Here is a 23,151-nt window from a genome sequence, read left to right on the forward strand (position 1 = left end):
TCTCCCATGATTTCATGACAAAATGAGTTTATAATGCAACATTTCAATGTCAATAATCTACTTACATAAAGCAAGCAAAAAGCAAGTCAAAGATGTGGCAAGCTGAGATATAATCAGTAATTAAAAAAATAACACGAGTCATATGGGCAAATGTTTAATAGACATTAATTTTTCACACTACTACTACTTCTGCCCCAAGACTTTGGAAGAGTAGGCACAAATATATTCCTTTAGAAGTCTTGTAATTTTACTGATAGTTTTTCTCTATAAAAACAGCTATACTCAGAAAATAAATGGATTCATCTAAAAGGAGGATCAACTACACATTGTAATTAATTGTCAAATATATCAATTTAGTAGTGGAATAGGTTAGAAATGATCAGTGGTAAGTTGATTAAATATTAAGACTGTAAAGTTAAATCTATGTTTAGGGCTCAAATTCATTTAGGTATATTGAAAGCATTATAACATTTTAGACCCCATGATAAATGACATTATACTATTCTATAAAACTGGAATACTTGTATCATTTTAGAAGACTAAACAACTGCTTAGAAGTGTCAGCCCAAAAAGCAATGATAATCTTGTACCTGTCAGGGGAAAATATTATGGCTGGAGATAACTTTAAGTGGGAACAAATAGATTCATTCAATCAGAAATAGTTATTGATCTCCTACTATGGGTTGTACACTTATATAGAGCACTGTTATCCGTAATTTCTGCATGGAGGTCTAGGCAATGAAACCAAGTAAGCTCTCAGGGTTCTAGGTCCTCTTTCCTGTAATGAGCTTATGAGGTAGAGAGAGAACCAGAAAAATGGTTTTCTCCGTGGGGAGTGGAGTTAATGCTGAGTGTTAATGCTAAATGGTGAAGGAAGGAAAGAGAAAGCAATCCTTGACACATGAAGCACCAGCATGATTATTCAAGGTAGGAGAGTGAGGACAGAAAACTTGCTGGACCTGAAATGAGGAGCATAGAGCTCAGTTCCAGAAGCACTGGAGGAAGGAAGAAGCCCCATCCACAACCCCACACATGCCTGGACAGATCCTCCAGGTATGTAACTGCTATCCAGAACAGGGCTGTTTTCATTTATTGTTTATTCCTTCTTTCCACTCCTATGTCTTTTTTTTTTTTTTTTTTTTTTTTTTTTGAGACGGAGTCTCGCTCTGTAGCCCAGGCTGGAGTGCAGTGGCCGGATCTCAGCTCACTGCAAGCTCCGCCTCCCGGGTTCACGCCATTCTCCGGCCTCAGCCTCCCGAGTAGCTGGGACTACAGGCGCCCGCCACCTCGCCCGGCTAGTTTTTTGTATTTCTTAGTAGAGACGGGGTTTCACCGTGTTATCCAGGATGGTCTCAATCTCCTGACCTCGTGATCCGCCCGTCTCGGCCTCCCAACTATGTCTTCTTTATCCAGGTTCTGTGCTGCTTTCCCCAAACTGCCCCCTCCACACGTTAGGAAACATTCTACTAACAATTTTGAAGTTATAACTAATGACTGAAAGCTCATGGCTAGGATCTGGAAATTCTTACTTATGGATGTACTTAGAACCCTTTTGTCCAAAGACAATTATTCACATATAAGCTACACTAAATTTTTTTATTCATCTGTTTGCTAAATAACGGATACCCAGGCAGAAAAAAAAAAAGACGCCTTGAAGAGCAACACCACAATGGCCTTTTCAGATGTTTGCCTTTAGCACATGAAATGAGCTGCACAAATACAAGATGGGAAACTGCTGGCTAGAAACCAACACAGCAAGAGTCACACAGTGTAGGAGGGATCAAGGAAGCAGCAATTAAACATATCAGCAATCAATGATGCTATTAAGGACCCTATCATAAAACATCCATGTAGAGGCAGAGAATAATTTGAAAAAATCAGAAATTAATCTGCAATCTCAGGTTCTAGAGCTCTGCCATCCATTGTGGTCAACATTCCTTAAGATTACAAACGTCAAGGCCGGGCGCGGTAGCTCAAGCCTGTAATCCCAGCACTTTGGGAGGCCAAGACAGGTGGATCACGAGGTCAGGAGATCGAGACCATCCTGGCTAACACGGTGAAACCCCGTCTCTACTAAAAAATACAAAACACTAGCGGGGCGAGGTTGCGGGCACCTGTAGTCCCAGCTACACGAGAGGCTGAGGCAGGAGAATTGCGTAAACCCGGGAGGTGGAACTTGCAATGAGCTGAGATCCGGCCACTGCACTCCAGCCCGGGCGACAGAGCAAGACTCCGTCTCAAAAAAAAAAAAAAAAAAAAAAGATTACAAACGTAAAAAAAAAAAAAAAAAAAAAAAAAAAGAGCTAATTTGATTTAAAAATTGAAAAATAATGACCTTTGAGGAAAGGTTAAAGGAATTGGAGTTATTTGGGCCAGGTAAAACACAACTGCAGGATTGACTTAATAAATGTCAAATATTTGAAATCAAGTGTTCTCCAAGCATTCAGATGGCTGAGGCAGACAAAATAGCCTAAAATTGCCTATTTTGTAAGTAAGAGATTTTGGTTTAACTTTAATAAGGAAATTCCTGGAAGGAATCTAAATATCTTAATGCAATTTAACTTAATGTTACAAGGTTAATTAAACACAAACAGGCTACCAAGTAAAGTTATGGAATCTTGGCTCCTAGAAAACCACATATCTGAAATGGTTTAGGTTTACTCCTGCCTAGACTTAAGAGACTGGATTAAGTAGGTCCCAGAGTTTGCTTACAGCATATTATATAACTGATGTTATACCTTTTTTACTTCTTTCATGCATGGGTGAGGCACACCTTTGTATGAACTCTAGGGTTAAAGAAAAAGTACAAGAACTCCTATATACCAAGTGAATCTTGAGTCTGATTACTTGGCTTAGAAAAGAAAAAGTGTTATTTTTAAATTGGCTCCTTTCCTGAATACTGTTAAGAAGAACTCTAGTTTGGAATAATATTTTATTATAGCAATAAAAGATAGCCCCAAATCATTAACATACTGAGTCCATTGAACTATATTAATACCACATTCAAAGTAGTCTGTTTTGCACAAACAAAGGTCTTAAGTAGATTTTAACAACTAACTACAAACAACACCTATTTTTGGCCTTATTAAGCATTTGTCCAAAAAGAAAAAACACAACCAACCCACATATTTACTGTATTTGGTCAAAACTAAGAACAAAAAAAACAGCCCATTTCTTCACAGTATTAAAGTGGTTTAATGCATTGTTCTTGTGTTCTGCGATATTCAAAAAAGGATAATTTGTGGAAAAAAAAAAAACCAGGTTGTAATTGCTAAACATCTGATGAATTGTGGCATAATGCTAAATAATTGTTCTTCATCATTTTTCTTCTGTCAAAGTGGCAAAATTATTTTTTATGGCTTATTTTCCTTTCTGTTTAAAGAAAGGAACAAGTGGCTGTGACATCCATTCCATTTTAAACAAACACCTCTATTATTCCATCATTAAATGGGCTGACATCATAAGCTCCTCCGTGTTCTGAAAGATGCCTAGCTCTAGTCCATGGTTACATACTTTATGCATTACATGAAATAAAATACCTCAAGATTTAGAAAATATTTATTTTAAAAACAGCAATCAAATTGTCTGTAATCACATTTTCTGCTTGGCTTTGAAAGCTGCATTATTCAATATGCCAGTGGTCTTTTCCATAATGGCAACATATTGGAAATTCATGCTGCTCTAATACATCTGACTTCCTTGATGTGCGGCACTCCCCATAGGCCTGAAGGAACACTTCTGCTTCAGTTTCATGAGTCCTACATAGCACCTATGAAAGTGATGGTTGTCAAAACAGTTGTACAGTGGCCTTTGAATGCAAAGTGTACCATGACTGAATGCTAAAAATGACAATAAATCTGAGTATATACATTATGCTTGCTTTTGTTCGCTGGAAAAAGAAGGCATTTGGGAAATAAACCCCCCAGTTTTATTGCCTTTTAACATCTTTTTTCCATTTCAAACTCCAGAACTGGAAATTTGACACATTCAAAGAAATTGAAATCGCCTTTGTTGCTTTCCTCATTGTAAATTTTCTATAATGTGTCATTAGGAAGCACACTCTACAAAAAGCCCAGGTTCTAAATGAATCCTTTCTTCGAGGGCATTCTAAAACTTTGCACGGTTTTTCTTTGTATGAAAGAGCTTCTGTTGACTGCACAAAGAACAAGCAATCACCACATATAGGCCAGGCTGAGAGTCTGGGATGACTTTATACAAGGTTGCATTTTCCCGTTCACCAATCCATGATTAAGCCCAGCGGTGAATGTACCAAAGTGGGGAGAAACAGAAGAGAGGCTCTTGATTTCAGTTTGGAGAAATCAAAGGATTTTTCTTCAGCCATGAATACTTAATATGGGCATTTTCTTATTCTACCTTTCTGCTAAAATAGTTCTGTAGTTTCCTTTGAACAACATGAAAACACTATCCATCCACAAAAAGCAACATCACTTTTTTTTTTTTTTTTAATGGCAGGATTACATTTTCCAGTCAAAAGAAATTATCTATCCAGTAGGTTCTTACAATTGATTAAACTTTGAAGGGGGGTGAGGGGGCGCAGTTAAAACACTGAGACAGCCAAAGCAATGGCAAGAAAAATTACTAAGTAACTAACATGGCAAAACCAGTGAGTCTCAAAGTCTAGATCAAAGTTGTGTGGTTGACAGAGAACAAATTATAGGAAAATGCTAGTCCTGAAAAGGATCACAGAGATCAACTAGTCTTGGGCTTTCCATCTTCTTGGGGGCAGAACATTTGTTCAAGGGAACTTTTATAAGAAATGCAAATAAAAATAAAAGCAATACTGTTCCGGCTAACTCCTGTGCCCCACCCCCGACCCCACATCCCAACAAGCTCAGTGTGGACCCAGTTTTGCATAGATCTACTCTAATGCTGCTGGTAAGAGGGTTCAGTGACTTGCCCATGATTGACAAGCTTATCCATGGCTCTCATTTCAATGCTTTTCTAACCAGACTCCACTCTCTGAGAAGTGCACACAAATCAATTACTCACTATCAAAATAACTCAGAGGAATGTTGAGAAAAATGGAACTCTTACATATTGGGTCATGAATGACTATTTAACTTGGACCTAGAGAATCAGAACTAATTGGCACTTATTTGACAGTTATATACTTACAGAAATTCTACCCTGTTTTATAGCCTGTCTTAGAAAAGAGGGACTTTAGGAAAATGGAATCTTTTTCAAAGTGCCAGAAATTTAACTAGTTGCAGGAATCCCTACTAACAATAAAATGCACAGACAAGAAAATGCAAAAAAGTGGTGGGAAATTTGGGAAAAACTTTCACCCTATGTATGCTGCACCCCAATATGTCTACGATAAATTCCAGAAGGCAATACAGATATCTAGCTTGGATACCTTTTTATCAGAAAGAGGTTCCTACTGAATCTATCTAGCTAGACATTACAGATAATAGCTACTTTAATACTTACAACATGATGAGATTAAACAGGTGAAACCGAGACACAAAAAGTTACTCACGGTCACACAGTTGGTACGCAGAAGCGTCAGGATTTGAATTGAGGCTCTCTGGCCCAAAGACATCAATTTGAATCACAATGATAAATAAAGACACCCAGTAAAAGGTAAATACTCCTTTGGTTAATAGTAGGCTTATTGCAGTCTTTTTTGACAGATGTGAAGATTCAGGGTGAAAGTATAAATAACTCTTTTGGAAAGTCTTCCTTCCTATGCATTTTAACTTCTCCAAAAGAGTTGTACAGACTTGCTTTTCTAATTTTATTTAACCAGCACTTATATAATGCTTCCCATGTGCCAGCTACTGGTCTGAGTAATCTTAAATATTTCCTGAACGCCGTGAGGTAAGGCCTAGTATTATCATCCCCACTTTCCTGATAATGAAGCTGGAGTATTTACTGGCTAAGCCATTAAGTCACTTAACCACTTTGAACTTTCATTTTTCATTTGTAAAATTGGGATACTAGTCCCTCTTTCAGATACTGATTTTTAATTATGGACTAAATTGCTGATGTCTACTATATTAGGCATTTGTAGGAAATGCTTATAAATGGTGAAACTGTATCACTTATGTTGCCAGTGGACATAAGAAACAGAGGCGGATACAAGAAAATATATCTAAAAACAAAATTTCAGCAAATGACATACATTATAATAATTGATATATAAGTAATATCTCATAATATCTCATAATGCATATATAAAACATCACAATAACATCTAAAATCTATGCAATATCTAAATATATATAATAAATAATATACAAGAACTTAAGTGTTTTTCACTTCCTTGATCCATTTGAATAGTAAAATGTCACCATGTGAAAATACTAACACAAAGATACAATCACAATACTAACAGCAAAAGGTTCAGCTTTGATCACATTCAAGAGCTTTTAGAAAATATAATTAGAGAAAGTTGATCCTATACATACATTTTCCCAGGATGGCTTCTACTCATAGGAATTTTAAATTCACAGCAAAATCAATATTTAGAATCTGCAACTATTAGCTTTTATTAGTTGTTCTCATATTGACCTGGAAAGAAAACCTTGGAAGGGGCACTGTCATTTCTAGGTGGGCAACATTTACGCTCTTATATCTGTAGACACTATATTCCTGTCTAATGGGCACTGATGACATAAACTGTCCCTACACATAAACATATTTCAACAATTGGCAAATCAGCCCATAGCTCGGTTGTTAAATTTTGTGATCATATTAGCCATGAGAAAACTTGCTAGCAAAGAGTTTTAGTACGTTTTTACAAGGAAGTGTGATGAGCAAATTTAATATTCGAAGTTTCTTTCAAAGAAAATAATCCCTTCATGCTTTTAAAATATAAAATATGAAAAGACAAAATGTTGTTCATCTTTAGATCCATACATATTTGTGGATGCAAAAATGGCTTAATGGCACACCACACTGCTATAGTTCCTCGGCACCTCTTACCTACATCGGAATAACAGGCCCAAGGGGCTTTCCATAACCCCTGTCTCTTACCCCTGCTATCTACACAGGGTCCTATTGCCAGAAGGATTTTCCTACAACATTGCTTTCATAGTACTTTTGCCCTTGAGTAAAAAGCACCAGCGATTGCTTATAATCTGTCCTAACATGGCCAAGTTCTTTACTTTTTGAAGGTTTTCATCAAATCTCCCATTTCAAAATACCCAATCTGATTTTTGAACACTCTCCAACATGCCTTTTCTTTCCTCTTGGTTTATCCAAATCAAAGCCCACCTTCAAGCTGTGACTGTTGTCCTATCTTTTCTACTAAGTTTTATACCCAAACCAGAGTACAGTCATCTCTTTCGACTAAGAGTTCCTACTCAGTTCATGGCCAGTACATCTGAGTTGGGCACTTCTCTTAGTCTCTAATTGCCCCATGTTTCTAATTGTTTCATAACTATTTACGTTTTCACTGTCCAGAAGAACAGTAGCTAGGTCTTATCAATCATTTGAACCTTTTCAAACATTGAGACCATGGTAAGGCTTCAAAATATATACACTGAGGAATGGCATTCTAGTCACATGAGAGCTCAAAACAAGAACTGAAGAGGCTCTTTGTTTCTCATAGGAATTAATAGACAAAAGATAGCTCCTGATTCTTCCAACTTTATTAGATTTCTATTGCAACTTTATAGTGTGTCAGACTCTGGCTTCTGGAATCCAGCCAGAGATCCCCAAGCCTTGAGAAACAGAAACAATAAATGTAATCTCCAAATCATCTTTCTCTGAGACCATGCTGGCTTGGAAAAAATGGGCTTAATATAGACTTAATGCTAGAGTCAACATCATTAACTAGACTTATACTGTCTAACACAGTAGCTACTAGGTGAATGTGGCTACTTAAATGTAAAGTAATTAAAATAAAATAAAATGAAAAATTGGTCCCTCAGTCCTACCAGCTGCATTTAATAGCCAGTGACTACTGCTGTTGGACAGCACAGATCATAGAAGAACTCCATCATTACACCACATTCCACTGGGAAGTGCTGAACCTTACCCACAGTCTCACCAACACGGGTATTTGCTGGAGTCGCTTTTTGCTTGCAGCATTAAAGGCTAGGACCAGTGCTGTGAGGAGGCACAGTAGACGTGCAGCTCCAGAATGTAGCTTGAGGGGTATTGGAAAGACTTGCCACCCTATGAAAATCCTGAACAGGCTCACCTTCAAGAACTAGAATGGCAAATCAGAGCTTCATTCCTTTAGCTTAGGTCAAATAGGGGATTTGTTTCCCCTCTACCCTGCAAAATGTTGAAAGTTCCTAGGGAAACACCATGTTGAGGCAAAATTATCAAAGTCCAGTTTTTGACAGTGGGTTGGTGGGCAGACAGAATAAGGAAATTTTATGAACAGAAAGAAGCTCCCGATAGGGAAAGAGGAAGGGACAGTGGGAACAGAGCTGAAATGGCCTATCTTGTGGCTGTGTCTGAGCCCAGTCCCAAATGTGCCATTTGAGGATGGCATAACTGCCATGGGCAGCAAATCTGGAAAAAATCTCTGAGCCACAGTTACTGACACTGCATAAGCATTTCTTTAAGTGTGAGGTATCTTAAAGGTGTATTGAGATGGATGTAGAAATGCTAAGGAGGGTAAATTTGTTACTAGAAAGGAGGTAAATTTTATAAAGGAAAAAGGCTTGAACTATAAAACTGAATATCTCATTATCCTTCCTATGGCCCCAATCTCATTCCCACCATGGGGAACAAGCCTAGAGAACAAAACTGGCATTTTCCATGTATACTGACCGCCCCCTTCTTCTCCTTTCTAGGGAACAGGGGTCCCTACAGAGGCATGACCTGAATGCCTTCTTTGGCTCATGAATCGGGTCTGAAGGTTTAGTCCCAAAGAGAAGCAGGCAGGTGATTTTTCAAGGTGACTACACTGAAATACATTTTTCAGCTTTACACATTTAGCATGTTAAAAAAATCCATTTTCTATTTATGGAGTCATACTTAATACTCAAAGCTAAATCTATACAAGTGGAATATAATCTAAAAACCTGAGTGACGGTGTTGCCAATGAGTTCTCCCCTCTTGGCCGCCCAGATGGCTGCCAGATTTTAGAAAAATTCTATACACCATTGTGTATTACGCAGTAGGCTCTGGGTTTCATTCTTTAAAGAAACTACTTTGGAGTTTCTTTTGACTCTACTTTTATTCCACCCTTATGTTCATGATTAACAGAAAATTCCTCCTGTAAAATCACTCAAGTTAGAGATATATCCCCCAATGATTTAGAGAAGTGATAATATGAAATGTGTTTTTCAATCAGAAACACCATAATATTGGCAAGTTAATCAATTTATTCATTGTGAAAATGACAGTACTGTTCAGTGACTTATGAAAATGACAAGAGAGTTAGTTGAAATGTTAAGTGACTGAACAATGAAAACCAAAAAGTGCTAATTAAAAGTCACTGTTAACCTGGGAGGAGGGTTTTATGACATGGTCTAAAGCTCTCTCCTTGGCCATATACTACTTATTTTTTTTTCCACTATTGGGGTATAGACAGAGAAATTATTAAGTTTCAAAAGACATAAAAATCAGAAGGAAAGATTTTGTAATAAACCAGTGTTTCTCAAGTGTGGGATGCTTGTAAAAAATGCAAACCCCTGGAGCCCCTGGGTAGACCCTGAGAATTTGACTTTTTGCTAGTTTGCTGGTTGATACACATTCCTATTAAATTTGAAAAATTAAGGGGAATTCATAGTGTTGTCATTATAAATTGTTAAACAACAGGTCCAGTAGACTGAAACACTTTAATGGAGATACATTTTTTTCATCAGAATTATACCTCCAAAATAAAACTGAAAATTGTTTTCTTATTTTCCTATGGTATACATTTGTGGAACTTGAGAGCCGAAAATAGGAAGGAAAATCAAGGTTAACAGCAGCTCCAGTTGAGAAGATGTGGGGATCTCCCTTACGGGGAGGAATCCTCCACTGGATGAGAGGTGGCATCTTTCAAGGTGACTTTTTCTCTGAAAGCTGGTAAGCTGGTTTGACTCTATGACAACACATTCAGTGTCAAACAGTATTTAGTACTTTGGGTCATTAATATGAGTGACTGCACAAGTAATTAATTGATTTTGCCTTGACTTAAATATAAAACAGAACATTGCTTTAGAAATGTGTATGATTTCTAAAGAACTGTCTCCATAGCTAGAAACAGTTTCAGAATGCTATCATCACAACGCCAGGCCTTCGCATGAACTTGGTCCGTGTGCTTACGGTATCCCTCAGCCCCCACCACAAACAGGTAAGCAGATTCTTACCACAGAAATGGAGTTAGAAAGCAGTGTTCCATCCTGGCCCAGCATATTGGAGACAGTGATTTCAGGGAGGTCCATGTTTTGTGGATGAAATGGTAGCAGGCCATTATGGTTCATGGGGTGACACAGAGAATGGTAACCAGACTCAACTTCATTCAGGTGCACCAGCGAGTGGTCTGGGAGGGAAGGAGGAGTAATTGGTGGAATGTTGAAGTCTTCACTTTCCAGGCTTGGACCAGGGTAGGACTGTGAAAGACAAGAGTGACATTGTTGCAAATTATCATCTTCTTGCTCTTCATCATCATATCAAACACACTTGACCCTTTAGATATTATTACAAGCAGCGTATGGATTTGGCAAAGACGTTTCAAACTTTCAGATTATCCTGCTGCCATTTCATCATTATGCATGAAAGAAAATTGCCTCAAAGGCAGATCTACTTCTGGTATAAAGACTACTTCCATTAGGTGGTTTTATTTTTCCAAAAAGCTGAACTCAAACAGATTTCAAAGTTCCCATTAAAATTTTCCAGAGTTTTAATCTAGCTGAATACCTTTTTCATGGGAATTGTAGGGAAGGAAGGCAATTTATAAAATTAATGTTTGATCAAACATGTTTCACAGGGCTCCCTACTGCTCAGATCATGGGATGTAATAAAAATGAATTCCAGAAGTTCTGGGCAATTGCTTTTGGGTTTTGAAAGGCTACCTGCTCACAATTGACAAAAGAAAATGTCTTAGAAAAGAAGTGACTTAAGCATGCTGCATAAAAGTGTAGTTCCGCTGAAAGTTTGATATATGAAAAAAAGGCCATTAAGAGCTATTTTTATCATAAAGATTTTATCATCAAAATCAAAGTGAAGATTACTTTTATGATTTCCAATAAGATTTACTTGATTTCCCCCTAAGAGCTGAGCTGACAAATAATATTGCAATTATTTAAATTCAGTTCTGTCCATTTTGAAAGGCAAAAAATAGTACTAATATTATTATAATACTAATCCTGGAATAAAAGTCAGTCAGTAAAATTAGTAGCAGTTACATACATGGGTTTTTTTTTTTTTTTCTTTTACAATCTAGCATTAAATAAAATAGAAAGGGAGGGAGGGGAGCAGGAAGGAAAGATTATATGAGGACACGCCTGTTTAAAATGGGATGTGGCAAATGTTGAAAAATATATGGAAGAAATAAAAAATAAAACATTGTTACCAATTAATATTAAATACACAGTGATATATAGCAGTCCTTCATAGAACAGGTGTCACAGTATGAAAGGAAACATTTCGGTCCAGATAATTCTTGCAAGCTTATCTTTCAAATTAAGAGCGAGCCTTCATAGTGTTTGGGTGTATGGGGAACAAGGATTCCCTTGTCTAACAGTCCGGCGCCTGCTCAAGTGTTCAAGATTTGAAATGAACAGGCAAGGGTGGGAGCCAAAGAAAGTAGTGTAAGGTATTCATTGGGTGTCCAGCCAACAAGCGTCATGCTCCTGTGTCCAAGTGCCTGGGGTTATTTTTTCCAGATGGCGTCTATTTGTCTAACAGAAAGAAAATCTTCAAGTTCCACTTTCTAAATGTTGTACAAGTTTTGATATATTTGTTTAGGTGCCATCAGAAGACAAGACTAAATGAAGAGCTACTTGGAACATCTGGAATTTAGACCTGGTCATAGAGCAGCACATGTAGGTTAGAAACAGGGGGTGTATGAAGGGAAAATTTGACTCTTATGCAGAAAATTTTCTTAAATATCTAAAGTTCTGCTAGAAAAAAAACCAGCTCTAAAAATTCAATCACGTATTATCAGATTCTCCTGTTAAAAATATGTATCTCACGTGAAAAATATGTATGTGCTGTGTCAAAATTACAAGTTTGATGAAATTCTCACTCATCTGATACGTTTTAGACTCTTAACAGATCTAAGCCATTGGTGCCTTGTACAAGTATGCATTTAAGCATAAAAGACGCCTAATGGGGAGGTGGGAGAGATGACTATTTTATATTAAAGCACTGTTCCAAGGTCTTTGACTATGTTGCCCCCTTTTAATCATTACAGTAATCCATTGTGTAGCTATCCAACTGTGTACCCCCAGTTTCCTGAAGATAAAAATTGAGACTCAGAAATGAAATAACTTGTCCAAGTTCACTCAGCTTGGAAAATATCAACTCAATATACATGAGGGATAAATATATCATAAAGGTGGCATTTTTATTGCTATGCTATTTATAAAGTAGTTTAATTGCTACTATCTTATTAGGTTGGATGGTACAAAATTGCCAACACCCAACTGTTTTTGATAAACAAAATTTCATAATTTAAGTAATAGTATTAGCATTAATATCAGGCCTTGCCTTTTTCAAATTCCACCCCGTTGCCCACCCACTGAAATTAAATATTTACTCTATATGAATACAGATTTCACAATTTGTCTCTTTGTCAACATGCAAATGCTGAAATTGTTGATATCTTTTAAGATGTTAATTAGTGCCTGTTTGAAACTCTCCTGGCGGGGCGCGGTGGCTCATGTCTATTAATCCTAGCACTTTGGGAGACTGAGGTGGGCAGATCACTTGAGGTCAGGAGTTTGAGACCAGCCTGGTCAACATGGTGAAACCCCATCTCTATTAAAAATACAAAAATTAGACAGGTGTGGTGGTGCATGCCTGTAGTCCCAGATACTTGGGAGGCTGAGGCAGGAGAATTGCTTGAACCTAGGAGGTGGAGGTTGTGGTAAGCTGAGAGCATGCCACGGCACTCCAGCCTGGGGTGACAGAGCAAGACTCTCTCAAAAAAAAAAAAAAAAAAGAAAGAAACTCTCCTGAATAAGGCACAACTAATGCCAGCAATAAAGGAGAAAGATGTTTTTAATTTTAGGAATGCCATTAAATCTCCGAAAATACTAAGGGATATTCCACCTATAGTAGACCATCACTTTACATTCTAGAGTTTCTTCAGTAGTTAAATCTTAATTTGTGGTGTTTAAAAGAAGGTTTAATTGGTATCACTTTACATTCAGTGATAACAATTGTAATTGAATTAAGCTACATGGTTTCTTTTCATGTAATTACACATTAATGTATTTAATTCGGACAATTATATACCAAAACCACAGATTCCACAACTTAACTGGTAATAGGTAGTTATGTGGATCAAGAATTTTAACTACTAAGGTTACTTAGTAGTTTCTGTTCTTTATATTAGAAGTCATGATATACTTATTTGCCATGAGCCTATTACAGTGTAATTGATGCCATATAAAAGTATAGTGGTAATTGCACAAATGACAAAATGTCCCAGAACGTACAACAAGTTCAATGCCAGGCTAATTACTTATTATTTTTAAATGTGGAAATGAATTTGCTAATTCTTCAACGTTGGTTTCTATGACATGAGAGCTTTATTTTGATTTTTAGAAACTTAATAAACATCCATTTAACTTAACAACAGTTTCAAAATTTAGACAATTTGCAGTTTTGGGGGACGTGATACAATAGAATATGATTCAATATTTTCCCTCTTCCCCATTAAGCTGCCTACCTGGAATTAGTGTTCAATGTTTGTTGAATGAATATATAAATGAATCACTAAGTGAATGTGTAGGTGCATGAATAAATGAATGCTAAAATGACTCTTTAAAGGCACAAAGTTTGTGAATATACACTGTTATTCCTGGGTTTGAGTAAATATCTTTTATTGTCAAGACGTTGCACAGGCCAGTTACCTACCTGGTATGTAACAATCTCACAGAATATCCGGAGGCCAAAAATATCCTGTTAGGGGAGTAGAGGCTTGAGCACCTTCAGGAAGGCTGGGCAGAGCAGTCTGTATCCCTGATATAGTTTGGATGCCTGTCCCCTCCAAATCTCATGTTGAAATTAATCCTCAGTGTTGGAGGTAGGGCCTGATGGCAGGTGTTTGGTCATGCCATTCATGAATGGCTTGGTGCCCTCCTCACCAACTAACGAGTGAGCTCTTGCTTGTTCACACAGATCCAATTGTTAAAAAGAGCCTGGTGCCTCCTCTCATCTCTCTTGCTCCTTCTCTCACCATGTGACACACCTGCTCCCCCTTCACCTTCCACCACCAGTAAAAGTTTCCTGAAGCCTCACCAGAAGCTGAGCAGATGCTGGTGCAATGCTTGTACAGCCTGCAGAACCGTGAGCCGCCTAAACATCTTTTTTTGTAAATTACCCAGTCTCAGGTATTCCTTTATAACAATGCAAAACTGACCAACATAATTCCTCTCTGACTGCTGCTTTGATCCCCTGAAGTGACTGGCACCTACTATCCTTTAGTGACACACAGATTTCAGAGGATTCGCAAAGGAGAGTTTGTGACCCCCCGGCTGTCAGAAGCTGTGGAGCCTAACCCCCATGGCAGGCAGGACATCAGGGCCCTTTGGGCGACTGCTGGGGCACATGAAGGAAGTCACAGCAGCAGTTCTGATGCCCATGCCTGGCCAAGAGAGAAGGCCTGATTAGACCACAAGAAGGTATATGAGTGATGAGATCAGGGGCTGAATTGTCAGAGAAGGCTTATGTGAAGGCCATCCCTGGGTGATATAGGGGACCTGGTGCTCATGTCCACTTATTCCAGCAGGGTCCTTTTCTGACTTGGGCTCTATTTTTCTCCCTCAAGACACAGTGAGGCCTGGAATTTACAGATCATTCATTCTCCAACCCTCTTGGGAACAAAGATCACTTGGTCCTTTCCATGATGATTCCCAGATGCCCAGGAGACAACAGCACTACTTTAAAAAAAAAAAAAAAAATTAGAGGCTGCCAAGGAGTGAATCACATGTCCTTAGAAGTCCTACGAGGCTAGGTTCCAGTCTAGAATGCTGAGGGAGGCCAGGTATAGATTTTCAAAGGTGCTATCATCTTCTTCATCACATTTTATAGTGACATGTACCCATCCCAGTTCAGGGATTGGAACTTGAACAGCAGCATGACCATGCGAGCTCCCTCTTCCCCAACCAATGCTGAAAGTCAGCAATGACCATCTTACACAAATGGAGAAAAAGTATTTAAGGACTGCAGGGTGAAAATCAGGCCAACACTTTTAATTTTATCTTGAATCTTCACCATACTAAGTCAAGGTAAATTGGAAACATACTAGCATAGAAAGTGTTTTGTTCTAAACCAGAGCCAGTCTAAATGATACACATGATTCAAAGAACTCAAAATTATATTACTGTTAATTAACCAGATTCTCCCTGATCTTCAGTTACTCCCTGGTTCCAGACACAAGACAGTCACAAGGTGTTGCTGGTGCTGAGCTATGTAATAGGACTCCTGTGTTCCAGCGCAGGAGGCACTGTGCATCACTCTGTGTACAGGAAGCAGGATCCCAGTGCCACTGAATATAGGTTAGAATGGAGTGAACTACCATGAGGCGTGGCTAATTCTGGAAAATAGATGAACTTTTCAAGCCCACAAGGGGACTGTTGGGAGCATTAAAGTAGTAATTTCAAAATATTATCCACCTCAAGAGTATTTCTATGGTTCTATAATAGAGAGTCAATGACTATTTCAAGTCATTTTCTTAAAACCTTAAAATTTGGTAATTGCACATTTAGCTTATAAAGTGCTACATCTTTCTCTGATGAGAAGGAGACAGATGTTGGACTAGGTGAGAATACGCATGATTTCTTCAGTGACTGTTAAGATTGGCCACTGTGCGTGTTGCCAAGAATTGTGGCTTTGAAGCCCAATAGACAAGGTCTGCTTCCAGGTCCTTTAAACCATGTATTAATTTGGGTTCTGCAGCAAGCTTTAAAACCATGGGGTTCTTATAAGTATTAAAAACAAAAACATATGTAAAAAGCCTAATAATATGTTTGCCAGATACAAAGTTCTGGATAAACAACGGCTTTACATAGCTATGGTTACTGTTAAATGGATTTATACATCCCACGGGTTGGGTCATGTCCAAGAAAACAAACAACTGTAGACAGTACAGAAGATTTAGATCTATTCTCCACAATGTCATTATAAAGGAATTTCAGTATATTTGCCATTGATTAGGCTTCAGCCTCACAGTGGAGAAAAGTGTAACCCCATTCATACCTGATGTATTTATTTAATTGCTCCCCATAAATAACTAGGTTAAGGCTTCACCTTTATTCTAATGGAATTAAATTGCACTTTTTAGGTTAAGGAATAAAAAGATGGTGGGGAACAGGGTAGCAAAGGAAGTGGAAGGTGCCGAGAATTACTGCATGTGCAGAGGCCCAACAACTTTGCTCCTTCAGGGAGCTCTGCTGGCAGGCCTGCAGCCCTGGCTGATCGGGTTCTCACAGTTTGACTCCTACCAACCCAAGTAAAAGGCAAATGAATTTCTGAACCAGAATGTCACTGTCTAAATTTGTACAAAAGCTATGATTTCTAACATACTGGCTGTGTCCTTAGAAAAGCGATCTTCCCTGGGCAATTCTTGGCAAGGAGGTCAAATTGCTAATTAGAGGCTCACTTTTGAGACTATTAACGGAATCAAGAGACTGAGGTTGGGAAATTAATAGGGAATCCTTCTGATTTGCTTTGGTTTGATCTGCTTGGATGCCTTTTCAGTCATTTGACTAACGCCAAAGTCCTTCCCTGAAGTCCAACCTTCCCAGCGTCCCATTTCAGTAGAAAAGGAAACTTCTCACCTGATTCTGACATACTCACATTCCTTTTTAATCATACTGCTTTTACATGTTCCATGATCTGAGTATCCTGTTTACATTATTTTCTCCTTCTGCAATCCACATTTCCTTTTGCTACAGCCTGTTCCTATATTCTTATTCTATATGATTACATCTGGAAATGGAATGTTAATCATGCTGATTTTTCTTTTGGCTACAGAGAATTCATGTTTTCATATGGCCCAGGCAGTGTTAATATATGCTAACCAGGAATAAATAATGGGAAATCTCTTTTAAACATTGCCTTTTCTTCTCTTTTCAAAATCTAGTTACTCTACCAGAGAGGCATTGTATTTGTGGGTTTCTGTCCACATATTGCAATCATTATACAGAACACTTTATCTTTGGTGACAAGAAGTCCCATAACTCAGAAGAATTCAAAAGATACCATCTCGTATGTATCTTTAAATTATGTGATGGATTCATGCAATCATGCATACACTAAAAATATGGCTATGGTTATAACTTTGTAAAATATGTTTCTCATATAGAACTTTATCTGAAAGATAAATAAATAGTACTGCCATCAAACATATACATAATGCACTAATTTTTAATCTGTAACATAATTCCTGAAACTTAAGGATAGAAGAATGCCAATGTTTAAACATGTTTCATCTTCTATTATTAAACATTCTTGTTGCATGATTCAGAGAACTGAAGGGAAAGCAAATTAAACTGAAAAGTTTATTAGAAAAATAATAAGCTTCCTCTGCACATTTTTAGAAGTAAAGATATTACATGTAATGGTGATTTTTCCTGAAAGAGTTTAAGCAGCATCAACGTAATCTCTGATTTCTTTTGAGAAGACCTTCAGGAGTAGGTATTTTTCAGATTCTTTTGTCTCTGCATGAACAAGGGTTGATAGCCTGAGACTATAATGTATTACTGTGGAAAGCTTCGGTCTGTTACATAAATCATCTTAACGCTCAGCAAGAATTGTCCAACAGTGCCATTGATGTGCTCAAGCCAATGATCCTGCAAACAATTTTTTTGTCTTTCTTCACGTGTTAGACAATGGCAATAAATCATCTTCATTTAAAAACACACAATGTACTAATTTTTCAAGCAACAGTTACCAAAATGGAATTTTTGGTAGAAAGTATGACATTTATTTGTGCTCATTAATTTTTTTAACTGGTGTTAAATAAAAAGCAATGAGTGCCTCATTTGTTACAGAAGCATTGTCATACACCTACTATGTGTAAGCATCCTGCAAAGAGTGATCTGAGATACAAAGAACTGAAAGACACAGCTTGTGAAAAACATCAAAAGATATCTCTCATTTTGTAAAGATTTAAAGAATCAGACTTATTTGTTAAATTGTGTAAGAAACATTGTCAAATTATAGGTGATACTAGATCTTCTTTTAGTTGCATTTATGGGTATTTGTTGGTGTACATGTTTCAAAAATCATATAAATTTATAGAAATTCAATGTGTTGTCAGTCATAAACCTGGTTATCTTAAAATGTTATATAAAATAAAAATAATTGAATATCTGTCAATTGTAAGCTTTCATCAGCTTTTTAACCATGCTATTCTAAGTTTTAGTTGTGTAGCATTATTGTTTTTTATTCTTCTCTAAAAACATTTACAATCAGATTCATAAGAAAGACTCCAAGTTCTCTTAAATACAAATTTCAGATAATTTTAAGATCCATAGGCTACATAAAATTTCTAGAACTCTAATAAAGAATTTGAAGGAGTCATGAAATGACTCAGAGATCTAGCAGAACAAAAGTTGATTATATGAGATTGAATAAATGATCAAGATCAGGTTTTTATACTTTTATTTAAAATATTATTGGTCCTTTACTCAAATGTTTTGTCTTCTAGATTTAAGAAAATTTTCTCTCTTAAGCTATATGTAATTTACAGCAATTTGGTATAGTATAATTTTATAAACAAAGATAAAAGTATTTTATTACGTTACTTGATTCCTCCAGAATTCAAAAACTGTGAGTGTTCTTATGGTGATATGGTTATTTGCATAAGTCCAATAAAAATCTCTCTATACTAGGAAAAAAAGAGACACAGTTTGTTATAAAGATAGTGAATTAGTAGAGAGAAACGGGAACTTAGGCTCTTAATAAAGAACAGTATATTTGAAGTGTCAAACTAAGTGATATCAGAGTGTAAACAAAAAGAATTACTTGAACCTGGGATGATCAAGGGATTGCTATAAGGAGATTTACACTGATATCAGGGCCTAAAGATCAGACACTTCTGCCAAGATGCAATAAGTGATCAGGGGAGGACCACAAAAACTGACAAATGAGCAAGCCCAGGCTAATGTCCAGGTAACAGCAGGCAGGTTCAACAGCAAGGTCAGGCCTTCAACCTCTAAGATAATGTCAAGGGCAAGATTGGTCCCACCAATCAAAGCAAACTTCAGTCTACTGGGTTTAATGCAGGCCTATTCTGGAACTGGGGAGTAAGGTAAAGTTTCACTTATGAAAAACCAGTGTGCAAAGCCTGAATGACACCAGAAAACAAGGTCAACTTGAACCTGCCCCAGACAATGTCTGACACTGGCTCTTCCTGGGGCCTGGGCTGGGGGACCCTGAGGTCAGGGTTTGCCAGCTGAGGCTTTGAGGATTCAGGGGGTACTGGGATCCTGGGCTAAGCACCTGAAGCAGATCAGGTGAGGGTGGGGCAGGTAGCCTAATATTCTCTGTCTCTCTCTCCACATACCTCCAGGAAAGTCCTTAGTGTTTACCTGTAGGGCTTTCTCCTGCCGTAATTCATTAATGATACCAGAATGGGGAAGAGATTTGTCTTCTCTCATTATTGCTTGGGGGTCTACATAAGTCTCCAAGCAGTATTTTTAGGGGATATTTTCATACCAGGCATCGTGCGTAGTTGTCATAAATGAGGACCTCTCCTTTGGCTAAAAAAATCCCCAAGCTTCTGGAAAACAAATAATGTACTCCCCCTCCAAACCACAAACAAATCATTAGAGAGACCAGATTCAAGTGAAAGGAACCAGTTCTGAAAGTCAGTCAGGACATGTTTTTTAGTGCTAGGTCATCATTCCATATTCAATGTTAAAAGGGGTAACTGAAGTATTTAATTTCATCATTCAGCACATAATTTTATATACAATGCAATCTATATTTTTTAATCATCTAGACTTTTTCAATTCTCATATTGAGTTCATACATTCTGAGATTCAGTTCCATATTTTTTGGCTTTATTTTTTAAATAACCCATGTTAACTAGTTTAAAAAAATTAGAAAATATATATAAGAAAAAAAATCACCTTTAATCCAACCACTCAGGAGCAAAACATAAAAATGTGTGTCTTTCGAGATTCTTTTTAGTGCCTATTTGCTAGTTTGTTTTGAGCTTTTGTTTTTGTTTTCCTTAACAAAAGTCAGATAATTGAGCTCTGATTTTGGAGCTGGAAATGCTAAATACAAATCTCAGCTCATCTCTTGGTAGATGTATTTACTTAATTTCTATAAGTCTCAGTTTCCAAAGCTATAAAATAGGGATGACATTAGTCTTCAATTCGTTAAGGATATATCAGGATTAAATATGACAAATGAGATAATGTAAATACTTCGAGTAATACACTGGTTCAAAGAAGCAATAAATAAATGTTAGCTATATTTTTATTATTACACCATTATATAATTTAATGTGATGACTTAAAACAGATTGTGAATAATTTTCCATGCTAATAAATACCATCAACATTATTGTTTAAATGGCTGCATATTGTATTCATGTTCTATCATTTATTCTATCAGTTCTCCATTTTGAACATTTAGGATGTTTCAGATTTTGCTGTTGCAAACCACACCATGACAAATAACTTAATCCACTTATTTCCTTAGGATAACCTTCTACAGTTCTCTACTTATGCTCAAATGGAATCATAGAATGCTTGCTCAAGAAGAAACCTAAGAAATCGTCCTTGAACTTTGCATATGAGAAAAATGAGTTCCAGAGAGGTTAAATTATTTGTCTGCATTTATAGAACTAGTTGGGTAGATGGGAATCCCAAAGAAACATTATACAGACATTGTTTACTGTTAACAATTGATTGCAATGTATTAGGTTTTAATATACTATTTTAAATCACGTGCAGCCTTTAAGTTTTAATAAATTTTTATTTTTTAAAAGAAATGTGTTAAATTGATTTTTGCTTAAGGCTAGGTTCTGTTTGCTAAGTCATATGCAGGCAACCAGCATGGAGTTGAGCATTCAGTGTTGGGCTATTTCTATATGTATATAAAATATAAAATAAATATGTATATATTTCATATATGTGTATATTTCATATATACATATAAAAATACATGCTGTATGTATCTATTCATGGCCAATCATTTTTATTTTGTCTCTTGAGGAGAAATCAGCAAATGCTGGGTGCAAACTCACATTCTGCATGAAGAAGCCAAATTAGCGGAGGACCAGAGCTAATAGAAAGCCTGTGCTCTTAAGGGGTCCAGAAAGGAGAAAAAGAAGCTCCTATTTCTACTCATCCCACGCTGATATGCAATTCCTCCTCCCAGGGAAGAGTTGCAAGTGCATCTCTCTAAATACTGGAGCTCATCTCACTTGCTAGATCTTTCCTACAAAGAAAGCTTATGCTAAAGATTGGGATGTGGAAAAAAAAAGTTGAAAAAATGAAGACAGTTTCCCCCATGTTAATGACGGTAAGACCCCTCAATGTTCAGTTCCCCAGAAGTGGGATTTCTAGGGAAGAGTGGAGGGAGGGTGAGATGTCTTCTGTGGAAAGACTTCTTGTAGTTTATCTTCTGGAGGGGAAAAGGAAGAGAAACTAGGGTGGGAAAAGAGTCCTGGACTTGGGCAAGAAAAGCAGTGGAGTGTGGAGGGAAAGGACTGGGCAGTGGTGGCACAGGCATGGCAAAAGCTGGCTGAGAAGGGGAGGGAAGAATCACTGCTCTGCAACAAGGAATCCAGGGACAGCAAATATCCACTGCGTGATTGTTCAGCTTTTATGTGTGCACAAGTATGAAATTACTGCTTTGTAAATAAGAAATGGTAAAGCATCCATGGTTTCATTTGGCATAAGCTAATATTTCCCAGAGTATTCTCACACATGTAACACATTGCAGTTATCTCAATACTCTTTAGCACTGAAGTATGTCAACATTTTGTCCTTAAAGTTCTAAAATAAAATTAAGCCTAGCTGACCAAGGATGGAGTTTGACAGAAGCCTTAGACCTTCCAAGGCCAGAATCCTAGCTCTGATATTTACTATCTTTTGGAGGTCTGGTAAGTCACTCTAGCTCTCTCATCCTCACTGAATTGTTGTAAGGATCAAATGAGAAAGTAAGTGTGTAGATTTTGTTTAGTTCCTTGTCAGAAACTGGTAGCTTCCAACTGACAGCTATTATTATTATAAATCCAATTCTTTCGGGACACTGGGAGAGGAGGGTACTGACTTAAACTTCCAGGCAAGAAGAAGCTTCCTACTACTGAAATTTATCATCATCTTTAAAAGCAAGAAGTTTCATTGAGGTCAGAGCATAATAAATAAAAAAACCCCAAGAAACAAAAAACCTTTGCACCCATAGTACAGGGAAGTCTCGGCATCCCTGAAGGCAATTTCTGTATAGAGCTGCTGACCCAGTCTCACCCAGCATCCCTATTGTCCCCCACTCCCATTTCCTCCAAGGTCACTCTCTTTGTGATTTTGGAGAATAACAACAAACAGTAGGCTTAGCTCTTCTTGAAGGAAGGCCTCTCCTGAAATGCTGGAAGGCCCAGAAAAGCCTTCATTACTGGGCTCAAATCATGACCATCAGAACCCTTGGGAGTTTCAGATCAGGCTATTACATTTGAATAATCTGATGCTGGGCCTTAGAAGTCACTTGTTTGGCTTTGCTACCGACAGCATCAATTATCCTAATTTATGAACAGCAAAGAATGTATGGAGAACATTTTCTAAGATAGCCACCAATTAATTTCAAATCATTAGGGTTATAGTTACATTTTTAAATACTCAAACTATAAAATAATATAGATCAGAAAGAACACAGGAGAAAGAAAAAAAATACAGATATGGATAAAGATTACACTAAAACCCTCTTTGTGTTTCTGGGAAGTCTAGCTAGGTCTGCTCCCAAACTGAGGAACTGAAACTGCAGAGGGAAACTTGGCTCTTTTTTAAAGGTGTTTGAGGTGGCAGGTGAGGATACACAGAAGGAGGTCTC

The 23,151-nt window shown here is 37.3% G+C and overlaps 1 protein-coding gene across 1 annotated transcript in view; it reads right to left on the minus strand.

Annotated features, from left to right (window-relative positions):
- The window catches only part of TOX (thymocyte selection associated high mobility group box), a 310,963-nt gene that overhangs the window by 119,384 nt on the left and 168,428 nt on the right, over window positions 1-23,151 (minus strand). The window contains 1 exon segment of the mRNA NM_001261489.2: window positions 10,281-10,523. Within this exon segment, the coding sequence (NP_001248418.1) occupies window positions 10,281-10,523 (243 nt within the window).

Source organism: Macaca mulatta, chromosome 8 (assembly GCF_049350105.2).
Source record: "Macaca mulatta isolate MMU2019108-1 chromosome 8, T2T-MMU8v2.0, whole genome shotgun sequence".
NCBI lineage: Eukaryota > Metazoa > Chordata > Mammalia > Primates > Cercopithecidae > Macaca > Macaca mulatta.